Below are 18,596 nucleotides of genomic sequence, written 5' to 3' on the forward strand. Positions count from 1 at the left end.
ATTCTGGAATCATCATTGTCCATATACTACAGGGACATGCATATTCTAGAATACCCGATGCGTTAGAATCGGGCCACAATCTAATATATATATATATATATATATATATATATATATATATATATATATATTCTAAGGGTTTTTCCGTCTGTCTGTCTTTCTGTCTGTCTGTCTGTCTGTCTGTCCTGGAAATCCCACGTCCCTGATTGGTCGATGCCGCCAGGCCTCGACCAATCAGCGACGGGCACAGCATGGCGACGATGATGTCATAAAGGTTGCCTCGACCAATCAGCGACAGCTACAAGTACCTTGGCATCCCACAAGGATACGGTAACCAAGATGTGGAGGCAAGGAAAGCAGCAACATCAAATACCATCTTAGGGTAAGACAGGTCCTGAATAGGGTTGAGCGAAACGGGTCGAAATTGTTCAAAAGTCGCCGACTTTTGGCAAGGTCGGGTTTCATGAAACCCGACCCCAGTGGGGGGTCGGCCATGAAGTCGGCGATCTTTTGAATCTGGAATCGGAATTCCGATCCCGATTCCCGATATGTTTAAGATATCGGGAATTGGTATCGGAATTCAGATTAAAGTGTAAAATATAGAATTAAAATAAAAAATATTGCAATACTTACCCTCTGACGCGCCCTGGTACTAACCGGCAGCCTTCCTCCTTCGAATCCGCGCTTCTAGGACCTTGCCGTGACGTCGCGGTGACGTCGCGGCTTGTGATTGGCCGCGCGGCCGCCCATATGACCGCTCGCGCGACCAATCACAAGCCGCGACGTCACCCGCGACGTCACCGAAGGTCCTGGAAGGGCTGATTCTTAGGAAGGAAGGCTGTCGGAAGGAAGCAGGGCGCTTCCGAGGGTGAGTATATACCTAATAGGAATATACTCACCCTCGGAAGCGCCCTGCTTCCTTCCGACAGCCTTCCTTCCTAAGAATCAGCCCTTCCAGGACCTTCGGTGACGTCGCGGCTTGTGATTGGCCGCGCGAGCGGTCACATGGGCGGCCAATCACAAGCCGCGACGTCACCCGCGACGTCACCGAAGGTCCTGGAAGGCTGATTCTAAGGAAGGAAGGTTCCCGGTTAGTACCAGGGCGCGTCAGAGGGTAAGTATAAGGATATTTTTTATTTTAATTCTATATTTTACACTTAAATATGGATCCCAGGGCCTGAAGGAGAGTTTCCGCTCCTTCAGACCCTAGGAACCATGGAAACCCAATGCACTGCATTGGGTTTCGAGTTTCGGCCGACCCCGACCCCGACTTTTTTATAGGATCGGCCGATTTCACTCGACCCGACTTTTCCAAAAGTCGGGTTTCGTGAAACCCGACCCTATAAAAGTGAAGGTCGCTCAACCCTAGTCCTGAAGAGTCAGCTGAATGGGAAGAATAAAATGTGTGCCATCAATACATATGCCCTGCCAGTTATCAGATACCCAGGTGGCATAGTGTGCTGGCCAAAAGAAGAGATGGAAGCTCCAGATGTGAAGACATGAAAGCTCCTCACAATGCATGATGGTCTCCACCCTAAGTGTAACACGCAAAGATTGTATACCAACAGAAAGGAGGGTGGGTGAGGTTTGATAAGCATCCAAGCCACCATAACGGATGAAACAAGGCATATCCAGGAACACATCAGAAAAATGGCACCAAAAGATGAGATGCTGAGAGGAAAGCCTAAGGCAGCAACAACAACAGATCTGGAAGGAAGAACAGGAACATGAATCGACCAATCAGCGACGGGCACAGTCTGCCGCGAATTCGCCTCGACCAATCAGCAACGGTCACAGTATCGACGTAGTTGTCATAATGGTTGCCATGGCGACGTTGATGTCATAAAGGTTGCCTCAACCAATCAGCGACGGGCACAGTAGCGACGTAGATGTCATAATGGTTGCCATGGCGACGATGGTGGCATAAAGGTTGCCTCTATCAATCAGCGACGGACACAGTGTGCCGCGAATTCTGGAATCATCATTGTCCATATACTACGGGGACATGCATATTCTAGAATACCCGATGCGTTAGAATCGGGCCACAATCTATACCATGCATATTGTGATATAACACTACAGGAGTCATATTACACCATGTATATATATATATATATATTGTCTAAGGGTTTTTCCGTCTGTCTGTCCTGGAAATCCCACGTCCCTGATTGGTCGATGCTGCCAGGCCTCGACTGTTGTGAATTCTGTTATCAAACTCCCTCCTGTGGTCATGAATGGTACTTCGGCGAGTTCCGTCCATGGACTCCCTCTGTTGGCTGTGAGTGGAGCTGCTGCTTCAGAGGTTCCTTCCACAGGTGACTTAGTTTATTCTTTGGCTGGCTGCTCTATTTAACTCCACTCAGATCGTTACTCCATGCCAGCTGTCAATGTTCTTGTACTGGTTCAGTTCGCTCTTGGATCTTTCTGGTGACCTGTCTACTCCAGCAGAAGCTAAGTCCCTGCTAGTTAATTATTTGTTCATTGTTTTCTTGTCCAGCTTGCTATTATGATTTTGCCTTGCTAGCTGGAAGCTCTGGGATGCAGAGTGGCACCTCCGCACCGTGAGTCGGTGCGGAGGTCTTTTTGCACACTCTGCGTGGTCTTTTTGTAGTTTTTTGTGCTGACCGCAAAGATACCTTTTCTATCCTCAGTCTGTTTAGTAAGTCTGGCCTCCCTTTGCTGAAACTTGTTTCATTCCTGTGTTTGTGACTTTCATCTTAACTCACAGTCAATATATGTGGGGGGCTGCCTTTTCCTTTGGGGAATTTCTCTGAGGCAAGGTAGGCTTTATTTTCTATCTCTAGGGCTAGTTAGCTCTTAGGCTGTGAAGAGGCGTCTAGGCAGAGTTAGGTACGCTCCACGGCTATTTCTAGTGAGTGTGATAGGATTAGGGGTTGCGATCAGCAGAGCTCCCACTTCCCAGAGCTTGTTCTGTGTTAGTTTAACCATCAGGTCGTGCCGGGTGCTCCTAACCACCAGGTCCATAACAGTACAGCTGGCCCAAAGTGTTAATGCATCTCAATAGAGGGATAAGAGACGTTCTGAGACCATTTTTTTTTCTCTGCAGTGTGTTTTGTCTTTCTTTTCCCCTTAACCTCTGGGTGGTTCAGGACACAGGTATAGATATGGACATTCAAGATCTGTCCTCTTGTATGGATCATCTCTCTGCAAGGGTACAAAATATTCAAGATTTTGTGGTTCAGAATCCGATGTTAGAGCCTAGAATTCCTATTCCTGATTTGTTTTCTGGGGATAGATCTAAGTTCTTGAATTTCAGAAATAATTGTAAACTGTTTCTAGCTTTGAAATCCCGCTCCTCTGGTGACCCCGTTCAACAAGTAAAAATCATTATTTCTTTGTTGCGTGGTGACCCTCAAGACTGGGCATTTTCCCTTGCGCCAGGAGATCCTGCATTGCGTGATGTTGATGCGTTTTTTCTGGTGCTTGGATTGCTTTATGATGAACCAAATTCAGTGGATCAGGCAGATAAAATCTTGCTGGCTCTGTGTCAGGGTCAGGATGAAGCGGAGATATATTGTCAGAAGTTTAGAAAGTGGTCTGTGCTTACTCAGTGGAATGAGTGTGCCCTGGCGGCAATTTTCAGAAGGGGTCTTTCTGAAACCCTTAAGGATGTCATGGTGGGATATCCCACGCCTGCTGGTCTGAATGAGTCTATGTCCTTGGCCATTCAGATCGATCGGCGCTTGCGGGAGCGCAAAACTGCACCATTTGGCGGTATTCTCTGAGCATAGGCCTGAGCCTATGCAATGTGATAGGACTTTGACCAGAGCTGAACGGCAAGAACACAGACGTCGGAATGGGCTGTGTTTTTACTGTGGTGATTCCACTCATGCTATCTCCGATTGTCCTAAGCGCACTAAGCGGTTCGCTAGGTCTGCCACCGTTGGTACGGTACAGTCTAAATTTCTTTTGTCCGTTACTCTGATTTGCTCTTTGTCGTCCTATTCTGTCATGGCATTTGTGGATTCAGGCGCTGCCCTGAATTTGATGGACTTGGAGTTTGCCAGGCGCTGTGGTTTTTTCTTGGAGCCCTTGCAGTATCCTATTCCATTGAGAGGAATTGATGCTCTGGCCAAGAATAAGCCTCAGTACTGGACTCAATTGACCATGTGCATGGCGCCTGCACATCAGGAGGATATTCGCTTTATGCAACACCAAAATCTGCATGATGTGGTTGTTTTGGGGTTGCCATGGCTACAGGTCCATAATCCAGTATTGGATTGGAAATCTATGTCTGTGTCCAGCTGGGGTTGTCAAGGGGTACATGGTGATGTTCCATTGCTGTCAATTTCGTCTTCCACTCATTCTGAATTCCCTGAGTTTTTGTCGGATTACCGGGATGTATTTGATGAGCCCAAATCCAGTGCCCTACCTCCTCATAGGGATTGCGATTGTGCTATTAATTTGATTCCGGGTAGTAAGTTTCCTAAGGGCCGACTGTTCAATTTATCTGTGCCAGAGCACGCCGCTATGCGGAGTTATATAAAGGAATCCTTGGAGAAAGGTCATATTCGCCCGTCGTCATCACCGTTGGGAGCAGGGGCTGTTTTGTCGCAAAGAAGTTCTGATGGCTCGGTGATGAAACCATGTGCCTTCTTTTCTAGAAAGTTTTCGCCTGCTAAGCGCAATTATGATGGCAATCGTGAGTTGTTGGCCATGAAGTGGGCATTCGAGGAGTGGCGATATTGGCTTGAAGGAGCCAAGCATCGCGTGGTGGTCTTGACGGATCACAAGAATTTGACTTATCTCGAGTCTGCCAAACGGTTGAATCCTAGACAGGCTCGATGGTCGCTGTTTTTCTCCCGTTTTGATTTTGTGATTTCGTACCTTCCGGGCTCTAAGAATGTGAAGGCTGATGCCCTGTCAAGGAGTTTTGTGCCTGACTCTCCGGGTGTTCCTGAGCCGGCGGGTATTCTCAAAGAGGGGGTAATTTTGTCTGCCATCTCCCCTGATTGCGGCGGGTGCTGCAGAAGTTTCAGGCTGATAGACCTGACCGTTGTCCAGCGGAGAAACTGTTTGTCCCTGATAGGTGGACGAATAAAGTTATCTCTGAGGTTCATTGTTCGGTGTTGGCTGGTCATCCTGGAATCTTTGGTACCAGAGATTTGGTGGCTAGATCCTTGTGGTGGCCTTCTTTGTCACGGGATGTGCGTTCTTTTGTGCAGTCCTGTGGGACTTGTGCTCGGGCTAAACCCTGCTGTTCTCGTGCCAGTGGGTTGCTTTTGCCCTTGCCGGTCCCGAAGAGGCCCTGGACGCATATTTCCATGGATTTTATTTCAGATCTCCCTGTCTCTCAAAGGATGTCGGTCATTTGGGTGGTTTGTGATCGCTTCTCTAAGATGGTCCATTTGGTACCCTTGTCTAAATTGCCTTCCTCCTCTGATTTGGTGCCATTGTTTTTCCAGCATGTGGTTCGTTTGCATGGCATTCGAGAGAACATCGTCTCGGACAGAGGTTCCCAGTTTGTTTCGAGGTTTTGGCGGTCCTTTTGTGCTAAGATGGGCATTGATTTGTCTTTTTCTTCGACTTTCCATCCTCAGACTAATGGCCAAACCGAACGAACTAATCAGACTTTGGAAACATATCTGAGATGCTTTGTTTCTGCTGATCAGGATGATTGGGTGTCCTTCATGCCTTTGGCTGAGTTCGCCCTTAATAATCGGGCCAGCTCGGCTACTTTGGTTTCGCCGTTTTTCTGTAATTCTGGTTTTCATCCTCGTTTCTCTTCAGGGCAGGTTGAGCCTTCGGACTGTCCTGGTGTGGATACTGTGGTGGACAGGTTGCAGCAGATTTGGACTCATGTGGAGGACAATTTGACATTGTCCCAGGAGAAGGCTCAACGTTTCGCTAACCGCCGGCGCTGTGTTGGTCCTCGACTTCGTGTTGGGGATTTGGTTTGGTTGTCGTCTCGTCATGTTCCTATGAAGGTTTCCTCTCCTAAGTTTAAGCCTCGTTTCATTGGTCCGTATAAGATTTCTGAAGTTCTCAATCCTGTGTCATTTCGTTTGGCCCTTCCAGCTTCTTTTGCCATCCATAATGTGTTCCATAGGTCGTTATTGCGGAAATACGTGGCGCCTATGGTTCCCTCCGTTGATCCTCCTGCCCCGGTGTTGGTCGAGGGGGAGTTGGAGTATGTGGTGGAGAAAATTTTGGATTCTCGTATTTCGAGACGGAAACTCCAGTACCTGGTCAAGTGGAAGGGTTATGGTCAGGAAGATAATTCCTGGGTTTTTGCCTCTGATGTTCATGCTGCCGATCTAGTTCGTGCCTTTCATTTGGCTCGTCCTAATCGGCCTGGGGGCTCTGGTGAGGGTTCGGTGACCCCTCCTAAAGGGGGGGTACTGTTGTGAATTCTGTTATCGAATTCCCTCCTGTGGTCATGAATGGTACTTCGTCGAGTTGTGTCCATGGACTCCCTCTAGTGGCTGTGAGTGGAGCTGCTGCTTCTGAGGTTCCTTCCACAGGTGACTTAGTTTATTCTTTGGCTGGCTGCTCTATTTAACTCCACTCAGATCGTTACTCCATGCCAGCTGTCAATGTTCTTGTACTGGTTCAGTTCGCTCTTGGATCTTTCTGGTGACCTGTCTACTCCAGCAGAAGCTAAGTCCCTGCTAGTTAATTATTTGTTCATTGTTTTCTTGTCCAGCTTGCTATCATGATTTTGCCTTGCTAGCTGGAAGCTCTGGGATGCAGAGTGGCACCTCCGCACCGTGAGTCGGTGCGGAGGTCTTTTTGCACACTCTGCGTGGTCTTTTTGTAGTTTTTTGTGCTGACCGCAAAGATACCTTTTCTATCCTCAGTCTGTTTAGTAAGTCTGGCCTCCCTTTGCTGAAACTTGTTTCATTCCTGTGTTTGTGACTTTCATCTTAACTCACAGTCAATATATGTGGGGGGCTGCCTTTTCCTTTGGGGAATTTCTCTGAGGCAAGGTAGGCTTTATTTTCTATCTCTAGCTCTTAGGCTGTGAAGAGGCGTCTAGGCCTGTTAGGTACGCTCCACGACTATTTCTAGTGTGTGTGATAGGATTAGGGGTTGCGGTCAGCAGAACTCCCACTTCCCAGAGCTTGTTCTGTGTTAGTTTAACCATCAGGTCGTTCCGGGTGCTCCTAACCACCAGGTCCATAACACTCGACCAATCAGCAACGGGCACAGCGACGATGATGTCATAATGGTTGCCATGGCGACGATGTCATAAAGGTTGCCTCGATCAATCAGCGACGGACACAGTCTGCCGCGAATTCTGGAATCATCATTGTCCACATACTACGGGGACATGCATATTCTAGAATACCCGATGCGTTAGAATTGGGCCACAATCTAGTCTATATATATATAATTGTCTAAGGGTTTTTCCGTCTGTCTGTCCTGGAAATCCCGCGTCTCTGATTGGTCGAGGCCGCAAAGCCTCGACCAATCAGCGATGGGCACAGCATCGATGTAGAAATCCTGCGTCTCTGATTGGTCGAGGCCTCCAGGCCTCGACCAATCAGCGACGGGCACAGTGACGATGATGTCATAAAGGACGTAGACATCCCGCATCTCTGATTCAGCTACGGGCACAGTATCGACGTAGATGTCATAATGGTTGCCATGGCGACGATGATGTCATAAAGGTTGCCTCAACCAATCAGCGACGGGCACAGTCTGCCGCGAATTCTGGAATCATCATTGTCCATATACTACGGGGACATGCATATTCTAGAATACCCGATGCGTTAGAATCAGGCCACAATCTAGTTATGTAACACCACAGGAGTCCTATTACACTATGTATACCATGATATAACACTACAGGAGTCATATTACACCATGCATATTGTGATATAACACTACAGGAGTCATATTACACCATGCATATTGTGATATAACACTACAGGAGTCATATTACACTATGTATACCATGATATAACACTACAGGAGTCATATTACACCATGTATATTGTGATATAACACTACAGGAGTCATATTACACCATGCATATTGTGATATAACACTACAGGAGTCATATTACACCATGCATATTGTGATATAACACTACAGGAGTCATATTACACTATGTATACCATGATATAACACTACAGGAGTCATATTACACCATGTATATTGTGATATAACACTACAGGAGTCATATTACACCATGCATATTGTGATATAACACTACAGGAGTCATATTATACTATGTATACCATGATATAACACTACAGGAGTCATATTACACCATGCATATTGTGATATAACACTACAGGGGCCATATTACACTGTGTATGTCATGACATAACACTACAGGAGCCATAGTACTATGTAGTACTGCAATTTGTGCTGAGTTTGTGACTTTGTATTGAGTAGTAAATCTCTGCACCTCATTGTTTGCTGTTTAGTAGTAATATTGTTCTCCTTTGCCCACAGGTGAGCTGTAAACTCTGGAGCAGTGGCCCCTGAAGTAAGAGGCGCTGCAGCTCCTCTGCCCTTGCCCCCTCTTGCAGTGGATGGAGTCCTGTGCAGACCTTCTCTTCTCCTCCAGTCATAGGATGTAGACATTACTGGGGGGAGATTGTCCAGACTTGAAGCTCCAATGACTTGTGTCTCACTTCTGAGCCGGAGATCCCAAGGCTTCGTGTGGGGCCCTAACCTGCCGGAGATGGCCCATATACCCATGTACCTAAGCCCGGCTGTGCTCGTCCTGTTCAGCTGTGACCTCTGCTTGGTGAAAGCCAGTAAGTGTCTCTATCCTGAGGATCTCCGTTATGTCTCCTCATCCTGAGGATCTCCGTTATGTCTCCTCATCCTGAGGATCTCCGTTATGTCTCCTCATCCTGAGGATCTCCGTTATGTCTCCTCATCCTGAGGATCTCCGTTATGTCTCCTCATCCTGAGGATCTCCGTTATGTCTCCTCATCCTGAGGATCTCCGTTATGTCTCCTCATCCTGAGGATCTCCGTTATGTCTCCTCATCCTGAGGATCTCCGTTATGTCTCCTCATCCTGAGGATCTCCGTTATGTCTCCTCATCCTGAGGATCTCCGTTATGTCTCCTCATCCTGAGGATCTCCGTTATGTCTCCTCATCCTGAGGATCTCCGTTATGTCTCCTCATCCTGAGGATCTCCGTTATGTCTCCTCATCCTGAGGATCTCCGTTATGTCTCCTCATCCTGAGGATCTCCGTTATGTCTCCTCATCCTGAGGATCTCCGTTATGTATCCTCATCCAGAGGAGCTATGTTATGTGTCCTCGCTGTCATGAATGTGCCACATTCTTCTGGGACCTGTGGTACATCTGAGATTAGAAGATTACGGCGATTAGCTGAGCACAGGTCCTCTTTAATTCCTCACTTCCATTCATGAGTTAACATGTATTTTGTGGCATGGAAAGGGTTGAGAGCTCCGTGTGGTCTATTGGCTGTGCTCCTTATTGGAACCTCACCCTTCCATTATATAAACCCGTGTCCGGCTTCCCTCCATGATGGCTATAGAATCTTCATTGTGTTCCTCTCTGCATCGGAGAAGGTGTTTCTGAGAGTTGCTCTTGTTGTCTTGAGATTGTTGCATTCAGCTTGTTGTGAACACCTCTTCCTTCCCCTTGTTGCCGTTCCTTCGTGTTGCTTTTCTGTGCTCCCACCTTCCCTTTGTATTTCATCCTGTGTGCCGTTTTATTGTGCCTTGGTTTCTCATTGTCTGTCCAGCCGGAGTTGCCCCTTATATCCCTGCACCTTCCCTCACTGCAGGGAGAATGGAAGCTGCATAGGATTTTATAGCAGCACAGAGAGGTACGAGAACCTTCAGGAGTAGCCCCGGGGTTAGGGACAGACTAGGGTTTTGCTAGATTAGGAACAGTATAGGGTCCTTCGTCTCCGGCTTCCCTACGGTCACAGAGTGACGTTATTGGTCGACCCATATTTTCTGATCCTGACATGAAGCCGCTTGCTGTACTAGCTAAACAAATGCAGACTCTGCCTTGAAGGTGACAGATCTGCAGTGTATAGTTGTACAGCAGCAGCAGCAAACTGAAGGTCTGGGGGTCTCAACCGCCATCCAGACCCAAGGTGTCCCTCTCAGACCAGTTCTCTGGGGGTGGGATAAATTTATGGTTTTCAGGGAAGCTTGTAAACTATACTTCAGGCTACATCCTTGTTCCTCTGAAAGTGAGGAACAATGGGTAGGGATAGGGTAGGGATAGATGTCTCCCTACTTCAGGGGAATCCCCAATCCAGAGCCTTTTCTACCGGCTAACTCTGTCTCTCCGGTCAGTAGATTAATTTTTTGTGGCCTTAGACTTCATTAATGATGACCCTGACTGTTATGACCTGGTGGTCAGGACAATAATGGACCTGATGGTTAAGAGCACACGGAATGACCTGATAGTTACTGATAATATAGGACGAGCTCTGGGACGTGGGAACTCTGCTGACCGCAATCCCTAATCCTATCAACCACACTAGAAATAGCCGTGGATTGCTCCTAATGCTCCCTATGCAACTCGACACAGCCTAATTAACTAGCTAGCCCTGAAGATAGAAAAATAAAGCCTACCTTGCCCCAGAGAAATTCCCCAAAGGAAAAGGCAGCCCCCCAAATATAATGACTGTGAGTAAAGATGAAAATACAAACACAGAGATGAAATAGATTTAGCAAAGTGAGGCCCGACTTACTGAACAGACTGAGGATAGGAAAGGTAGCTTTGCGGTCAGCACAAAAACCTACAAAAAGACCACGCAGAGGGCGCAAAAAGACCCTCCGCACCGACTCACGGTGCGGAGGCGCTCCTTCTGCGTCCCAGAGCTTCCAGCAAGCAAGACAACAACCAAAATAGCAAGCTGGACAGAAAAATAGCAAACCAGAGAAAAACAAGCAGGAACTTAGCTTCTGCTGGGAAGACAGGTCACAAGAACGATCCAGGAGTGAACTAGACCAATACTGGAACATTGACAGGTGGCATGGAGCAAAGATCTAGGTGGAGTTAAATAGAGCAGCCAGCTAACGAATTAAGCTCGTCACCTGTGGAAGGAACCTCAGAAGCCGCAGCTCCACTCACAACCACCAGAGGAAGCCCATGGACAGAACCAGCCGAAGTACCACTCATGACCACAGGAGGGAGCTTGACAACAGAATTCACAACACCTGACTGGGTCTCCCTTGCTGAGTTTAACGGTAGCTTCACACTGAACAACTTAACAACAATAACGATAGCGATCTGTGACGTTGCAGCGTCCTGGATAGCGATATCATTGTGTTTGACACGCAGCAGCGATCTGCATCCTCCTGTGACATCGTTGGTCGGAGCTAGAAGGCCAGAACTTTATTTCGTTGCTGGATCACCCGCTGACCTCGCTGAATCGGCCGTGCTTAGTAACCCGATATTTACCCTGGTTACCATTGTAAATGTAAAAAAAAAAAAAAAAAAAACACTACATACTTACATTCCGGTGTCTGTCGCGTCCCCCGGCGTTCTGCTTCCCTGCACTGTCAGCGCCGGCTGGCCGTAAAGCAGAGCACAGCGGAGACGTCACCGCTCTGTTTTACGGCCGGCGCTTAAACAGTGTAGGGAAGCAGAACACCGGGGGACGCGACAGACACTGGAATGTAAGTACAGTGGGGCAAAAAAGTATTTAGTCAGTCAGCAATAGTGCAAGTTCCACCACTTAAAAAGATGAGAGGCGTCTGTAATTTACATCATAGGTAGACCTCAACTATGGGAGACAAACTGAGAAAAAAAATCCAGAAAATCACATTGTCTGTTTTTTTAACATTTTATTTGCATATTATGGTGGAAAATAAGTATTTGGTCAGAAACAAAATTTCATCTCAATACTTTGTAATATATCCTTTGTTGGCAATGACAGAGGTCAAACGTTTTCTGTAAGTCTTCACAAGGTTGCCACACACTGTTGTTGGTATGTTGGCCCATTCCTTCATGCAGATCTCCTCTAGAGCAGTGATGTTTTTGGCTTTTCGCTTGGCAACACGGACTTTCAACTCCCTCCAAAGGTTTTCTATAGGGTTGAGATCTGGAGACTGGCTAGGCCACTCCAGGACCTTGAAATGCTTCTTACGAAGCCACTCCTTCGTTGCCCTGGCGGTGTGCTTTGGATCATTGTCATGTTGAAAGACCCAGCCACGTTTCATCTTCAATGCCCTTGCTGATGGAAGGAGGTTTGCACTCAAAATCTCACGATACATGGCCCCATTCATTCTTTCATGTACCCGGATCAGTCGTCCTGGCCCCTTTGCAGAGAAACAGCCCCAAAGCATGATGTTTCCACCACCATGCTTTACAGTAGGTATGGTGTTTGATGGATGCAACTCAGTATTCTTTTTCCTCCAAACACGACAAGTTGTGTTTCTACCAAACAGTTCCAGTTTGGTTTCATCAGACCATAGGAAATTCTCCCAAAACTCCTCTGGATCATCCAAATGCTCTCTAGCAAACTTCAGACGGGCCCGGACATGTACTGGCTTAAGCAGTGGGACACGTCTGGCACTGCAGGATCTGAGTCCATGGTGGCGTAGTGTGTTACTTATGGTAGGCCTTGTTACATTGGTCCCAGCTCTCTGCAGTTCATTCACTAGGTCCCCCCGCATGGTTCTGGGATTTTTGCTCACCGTTCTTGTGATCATTCTGACCCCACGGGGTGGGATTTTGCGTGGAGCCCCAGATCGAGGGAGATTATCAGTGGTCTTGTATGTCTTCCATTTTCTAATTATTGCTCCCACTGTTGATTTCTTCACTCCAAGCTGGTTGGCTATTGCAGATTCAGTCTTCCCAGCCTGGTGCAGGGCTACAATTTTGTTTCTGGTGTCCTTTGACAGCTCTTTGGTCTTCACCATAGTGGAGTTTGGAGTCCGACTGTTTGAGGGTGTGCACAGGTGTCTTTTTACACTGATAACAAGTTTAAACAGGTGCCATTACTACAGGTAATGAGTGGAGGAAAGAGGAGACTCTTAAAGAAGAAGTTACAGGTCTGTGAGAGCCAGAAATCTGGATTGTTTGTTTCTGACCAAATACTTATTTTCCACCATAATATGCAAATAAAATGATAAAAAAACAGACAATGTGATTTTCTGGATTTTTTTTTCTCAGTTTGTCTCCCATAGTTGAGGTCTACCTATGATGTAAATTACAGACGCCTCTCATCTTTTTAAGTGGTGGAACTTGCACTATTGCTGACTGACTAAATACTTTTTTGCCCCACTGTATGTAGTGTTTTTTTTTTTTTTTTTACATTTACACTGGTAACCAGGGTAAACATCGGGTTACTAAGTGCGGCCCTGCGCTTAGTAACCCGATGTTTACCCTGGTTACCTGGGGACTTCGGCATCGTTGGTCGCTGGAGAGCTGCCTGTGTGACAGCTGTCCAGCGAACCACACAACGAAACAGCGACGCTGCAGCGATTGGCATCGTTGTCTATATCGCTGCAGCGTCGCTTAATGTGACGGTACCTTTAGCTATGCAAGCCTTAGCAGAAGGATCGGCGAGCAGAGATTTGTTCTGAGTTCTGGAGGTGGGCCACTGATACCAGGTGGAATGATCCGGGCATGAGAAGACAGTTTTGTCAAGGACTGTCAGAAAGGCTGAACACATTGGTCATTTATGAAACCCCTTAGTCCTTGGAGGCCACTATACCTTAGGCCTCTGGATTGACAGACACCTCAGAGGTAGACCCGAGATGACCCCTCCCCCAACTATACAACTATACTCTCTAGGGGGGAGAGCGCCCTTATGTATCCTGGTGAGCCTATGCCGTTGGGGCGGGCTTCATTTCTATTTGAACTGAGGTTTGTTTCTTTTTGGTTAGAAAGGCCTCTTCACCGGGGGTCTGTCTCTCCGCACTTAAATTAAAGAAACCGGAGGAAAACTTATGACCCCAGCTTGTGTGGAGAATTATAACCTGAACATATACTTTTCCTCCATGTGTACCTCTCAGTTTGTTTTACTTGCAGAAGTGGTTGTTGGTGCGGAAACTGAAAGAGTGTCTATTTTTTTGGGTAGTGGGGTGGTGTTCAATATGGTGGATGCACGGTTTGCCCAGACTCATGGCTTGTCTTGTTCTGGCAAAACCCATCCCCATATTTTCTATTGATTCTGCACCTCTTGGTGAGGGTGTTTCACAAAGGTGGTACATAGTTTTGGCCTTCACATTGGAGTTCTTTATAAAGAACATATTTCTTGCTATGTGCTTGAAGGTTTCCTGAAAGAAAGGCCATGAAGCAGTATATTGAGGAAAAACTTGCCAAGGGACACCTCAGACCTTCCTCTTGCCCCAGGTTTCTTTTTAGTCAAGAAAAAAGATGGGGGTCTGCATCCTTGTCCGGATTTTCGGTAGTTAAATAGGATTACCATCCGAGACCCTTATCCACTTCCGCTCACTGCAGATTTGTTTAATCAGATCGTTTGAGCAAAATGGTTCTTCAAGTTAAACCTTATGGGATGAGTGGGAAAATGCCATTTAATACCCCTGAAAGGCATTTCGAAAACCTCGTTGGGCTATTTGGTCTGACTAATGCCCCCGCCATTTTTAAAATTTTTATCAATGATATCTTCTGTCATCTGGTGGGCAAATTTGTGGTGGTATACCTCGACATTAGGGACGCGCCAGGCACGTTCTACAGATTTTGCGAGATAATAAATTGCATGCTAAGAATGAGAAATGTGTGTTCAGCATTCAGGAGGCACAATTCCCGGGATACCTGGTGTCGGCTTTGGGTTTCTGGATGGATCCTGAGAAGGTCCGCGCAGTATTGGAATGGGACTGACCAGAAAATCTTAATGACCTACAATGCTTTCTGGGGGTTTAATTATTATCGAACTTCTTGTCCATTGCCAAACCACTCAAGGACATTGCTAAGAAAGGTATAAACTTCTCTGATTGGACTTACCATGCCCGTCAGGTAATTAACTCTATAAACAATGTTTTTCCTCAGCAATAGCACTAATTCAGCTTGATGTTTCACAGCAGTTTATTATGGAGGTGGACGCGTCTGAGGTGGGGGTTGGCGCCGACTTATCACAGGGATAATCTCCTGGAAAATGGCGCCCATCCGCATTCTTCTCTAACAAACTGTCACTGGCTGAATGAAATTATACATAGGTCATAGAGAACTTGTGGCCACTAAGATGGCCTCTGAGGAGTGGCGTCATTTTCTGGAGGGGACAACTCACCCTGTCACGTTAATTAGTGTCCATAAAAATGTGTTGTATTTATAATCCTCCAAACGTCTTGCTCCGAGACAAGAAAGGTGGTCTTTATCTTTTACCAGGTTTAATTTCTATGTCACTTATCGTACTGGGATTAAAAATGTCAAGGCTGATGCCTTGTCCCAAAGTTTTCCTCGGGGAGGTAGTAACGAGGACTCTGTTCCTATTCTCCAAGGTAGTGGTTATTTCTGCCATATGTTCTGATCTTGACCGATTTATATATTTGTGTCATCACATTTACATTTAAAAATGTTAGGAGAACCTCATCACTCGGGTCTTGTGGGTCACCATGGTAGCATGGCTACTGTGGATCTTGTTTCTTGTTGTTTCTGGTGGCCTAGACTGGATCAGGATGTGGTGGATTTTGTGTCTACCTGCAATACTTGTGCGCCTTCTAAGACCCCGCATACTTGTCCGTCAGGGTCTCTCCTACCATTAGTTATTCCTAATAGACCATGGAGTCATCTATCCATGGAGTTTATTATTATTATTTATATAGCACCATTGATTCCATTATGCTGTACATGAAGAGGGGTTACATACAAATTACAGTAAGAAAACTAACAATTACAGACTGATACAGAGGGGCGAGGACCCTGCTCTTGTGGGCTTACATTCTACAAGGTGGTGGGGAAGGAGACAATAGGTTGAGGGTTGCAGCAGCTCCGGTGTTGGTGAGGCGGTAGCTCTGGTGTTGGTGAGGCGGTAGCTCCGGTGTTGGTGAGGCGGTAGCTCTGGTGTTGGTGAGGCGGTAGCTCCGGTGTTGGTGAGGCGATAGCTCCGGTGTTGGTGAGGCGGTAGCTTCGGTAGTGATGAGGAGACAGCGGGGTCAGTGCAGGCTGTAGGCTTTCTTGAGATGGGTTTTCAGGTTCTGTTTTAAGGATCCAAATATGGTGGATAACCGGAAGTGTTGGGGCACAGAATTCCAGAGGATGGGGGATATTCGGGGAGGTCTTGGAGGTGATTGGATGAGGAGCGAATAAGTGTGGAGGAGAGAAGGAGGTCTTGGGAGGACCGGAGATTACGAGAGGGAAGATATTGAGAGATTAGTTCTGAAATATATGGAGGAGAAAAGTTATGGATGGCTTTGTATGTTATAATCGACCTTCCACAGATAAAAAAAAAAGTGATTTTCGTGTTGATGGAAGCTAAAACGTTGGCTCAGGTGTTTCTTAGTTCCCTCCGATGTGGTCTCAGATCAGGAGACTCAGTTTGTCTAACTATTGGAGGGTTTTTTGTTCTTGTTTGGGAGTGCATTTATCATTTTCGTCAACGCTTCATCCTCAAATGACCAAACATATGAACCAAAGCCTAGAGACATACCTTAGGTGTTTTGTTTCTGAGAATCAGGAGGATTGGTCATCATACCTACCCTTGGCTGAGTTTGTGCTTAACAATCCCCGCCATGAGTCTAATGGTAAGTGACCATTCATTGGTACATACGGGTTTCAACCGCAGTTCTGTACGTTCCGTAGGGAGGAGGCTTCAGGCATTCCTGGGTAGGAGCACCCTCTAATGGACAGCACATGGTGCTGCACAATGGAGCTTCCTCTAGTGGGCAGCACATGGTACTACAGAATGGAGCTCTCTATAGTGGGAAGCACATGGCACTACACCATGGAGCTCTCTATATTGGGAAGCACATGGCACTACACAATGGAGCTCTCTATATTGGGAAGCACATGGCACTACACAATGGAGCTCTCTCTAATGGGCAGCATGTGGTACTACATGATGTAGCTCTCTCTAGTGGTCAGCAAATGGTACTACACAGTGGAGCTCCCTCTAGTGGACAGCATATGGTACTAGTGTCATGATCCAGTTCTGAGGTTGTGTTCAGCTGTCTTATCTCTGGACTGGTCATGTGGGAGTTAATCCCCTCTGCCTCACTTTGAAGCTGGCTGAGCTATTTAAGTCCTCTGCAGCCTGTGGGCCAGTGTCAGCTATAGTTCATGCTGCACGGTTTGAGCACCTGACCTGGATACCTGTTCTAGTGTTCCTTTTGCCTCTGACTGCCTGCACCTGTTTATGACTTGTTCTGATCTCTGGCTTGTACCCCGACTCCGTCTTACGTCTCACGTTTTGGTTACCACGTTCCCGGTAGGTTCTGACGTCTTGCTTGTCCCCGACTATTCTCTGCTCGCCCCTTCTGTACAGCGCTGCTATCTCCGTGTATGACCTTGGCTTGTCTCACGTCTCTTTCATTACCTGTGACACCTGTGGTGTTGTTCAGTGTTGCTGTGCTGTGTGTACAACCTCTTTTCCTTAACCAGCACCCCCTGGTGCAGGTTGCTCTATACTGCACTGCAGCACATTACAACTAGACAATGGATCTCCCTCTAGTGGGCAGCAAATTGTACTATGGCAATGGAGCTATCTGTAGTGGACAGCACATGGTACTACACAATGGAGCTCTCTATAGTGGGCAGCACATGGTACTAGACAATGGAGCATCTGTAGTGGGCAGCACATGAAGGTAAAGAAAACAAAGGTAAACCACCTGTATGTCTGTTATATGTGGTGCACAGTCATATGAACCCACATCTGGGGAAGATGGATCTCAGCTCACAAAAGGACAAGCCAATAAACAAATAAAAGCTGATGAGGAAGAAATGAAATGCATGCATGGACCCAGTAGCAACTGTTATGAACAGGTGATTCAGAACCACAATGGACCTTGAAGTTCAGAGCGCACAAAGTGACCTGACAATTACCAAAAACATAGGACGAGCTCTGAGACGTGGGAACTCTGCTGACCGCAATCCCTAATCCTATCATACCACACTAGAGGTAGCCGTGGAGCGCTCCTGACCAGTCCTATGCGCCTCGAGCACAGCCTGAGAAACTAGCTAGCCCTGAAGATAGAAAAATAAGCCTACCTTGCCTCAGAGAAATACCCCAAAGGAAAAGGCAGCCCCCCACATATAATGACTGTGAGTTGAGATGAAAATACAAACGCAGAGATGAAATAGATTTAGCAAAGTGAGGCCCAACTTATTGAACAGACCGAAGATAGGAAAGATTGCTTTGCGGTCAACACAAAACCCTACAAACAACCACGCAGAGGGGCAAAAAGACCCTCCGCACCGACTAACGGTACGAGGTGCTCCCTCTGCGTCCCAGAGCTTCCAGCAAGCAAGAAAAACCAATATAGCAAGCTGGACAGAAAAAATAGCAAACAAAAATAACACAAGCAAAACTTAGCTTATGCAGGATAGACAGGCCACAGGAACGATCCAGGAGAAAGCAAGACCAATACTAGAACATTGACTGGAGGCCAGGATCAAAGCACTAGGTGGAGTTAAATAGAGCAGCACCTAACGACTTAACCTCATCACCTGAGGAAGGAAACTCAGAAGCCGCAGTACCACTCTCATCCACCAAA

General features: G+C 46.8%; 1 protein-coding gene across 1 annotated transcript in view; it reads left to right on the top strand.

Annotated features, from left to right (window-relative positions):
• The window catches only part of FNDC4 (fibronectin type III domain containing 4), a 47,967-nt gene that overhangs the window by 15,994 nt on the left and 13,377 nt on the right, over positions 1-18,596 (top strand). Inside the window, exon 2 of the mRNA XM_069728615.1 lies at positions 8,428-8,735. Within this exon, the coding sequence (XP_069584716.1) occupies positions 8,594-8,735 (142 nt within the window). The 5' untranslated portion in view covers positions 8,428-8,593. The remainder of the gene's footprint in view (positions 1-8,427; positions 8,736-18,596) is intronic.

This window comes from Ranitomeya imitator, chromosome 5 (genome assembly GCF_032444005.1).
Source record: "Ranitomeya imitator isolate aRanImi1 chromosome 5, aRanImi1.pri, whole genome shotgun sequence".
Lineage (NCBI taxonomy): Eukaryota > Metazoa > Chordata > Amphibia > Anura > Dendrobatidae > Ranitomeya > Ranitomeya imitator.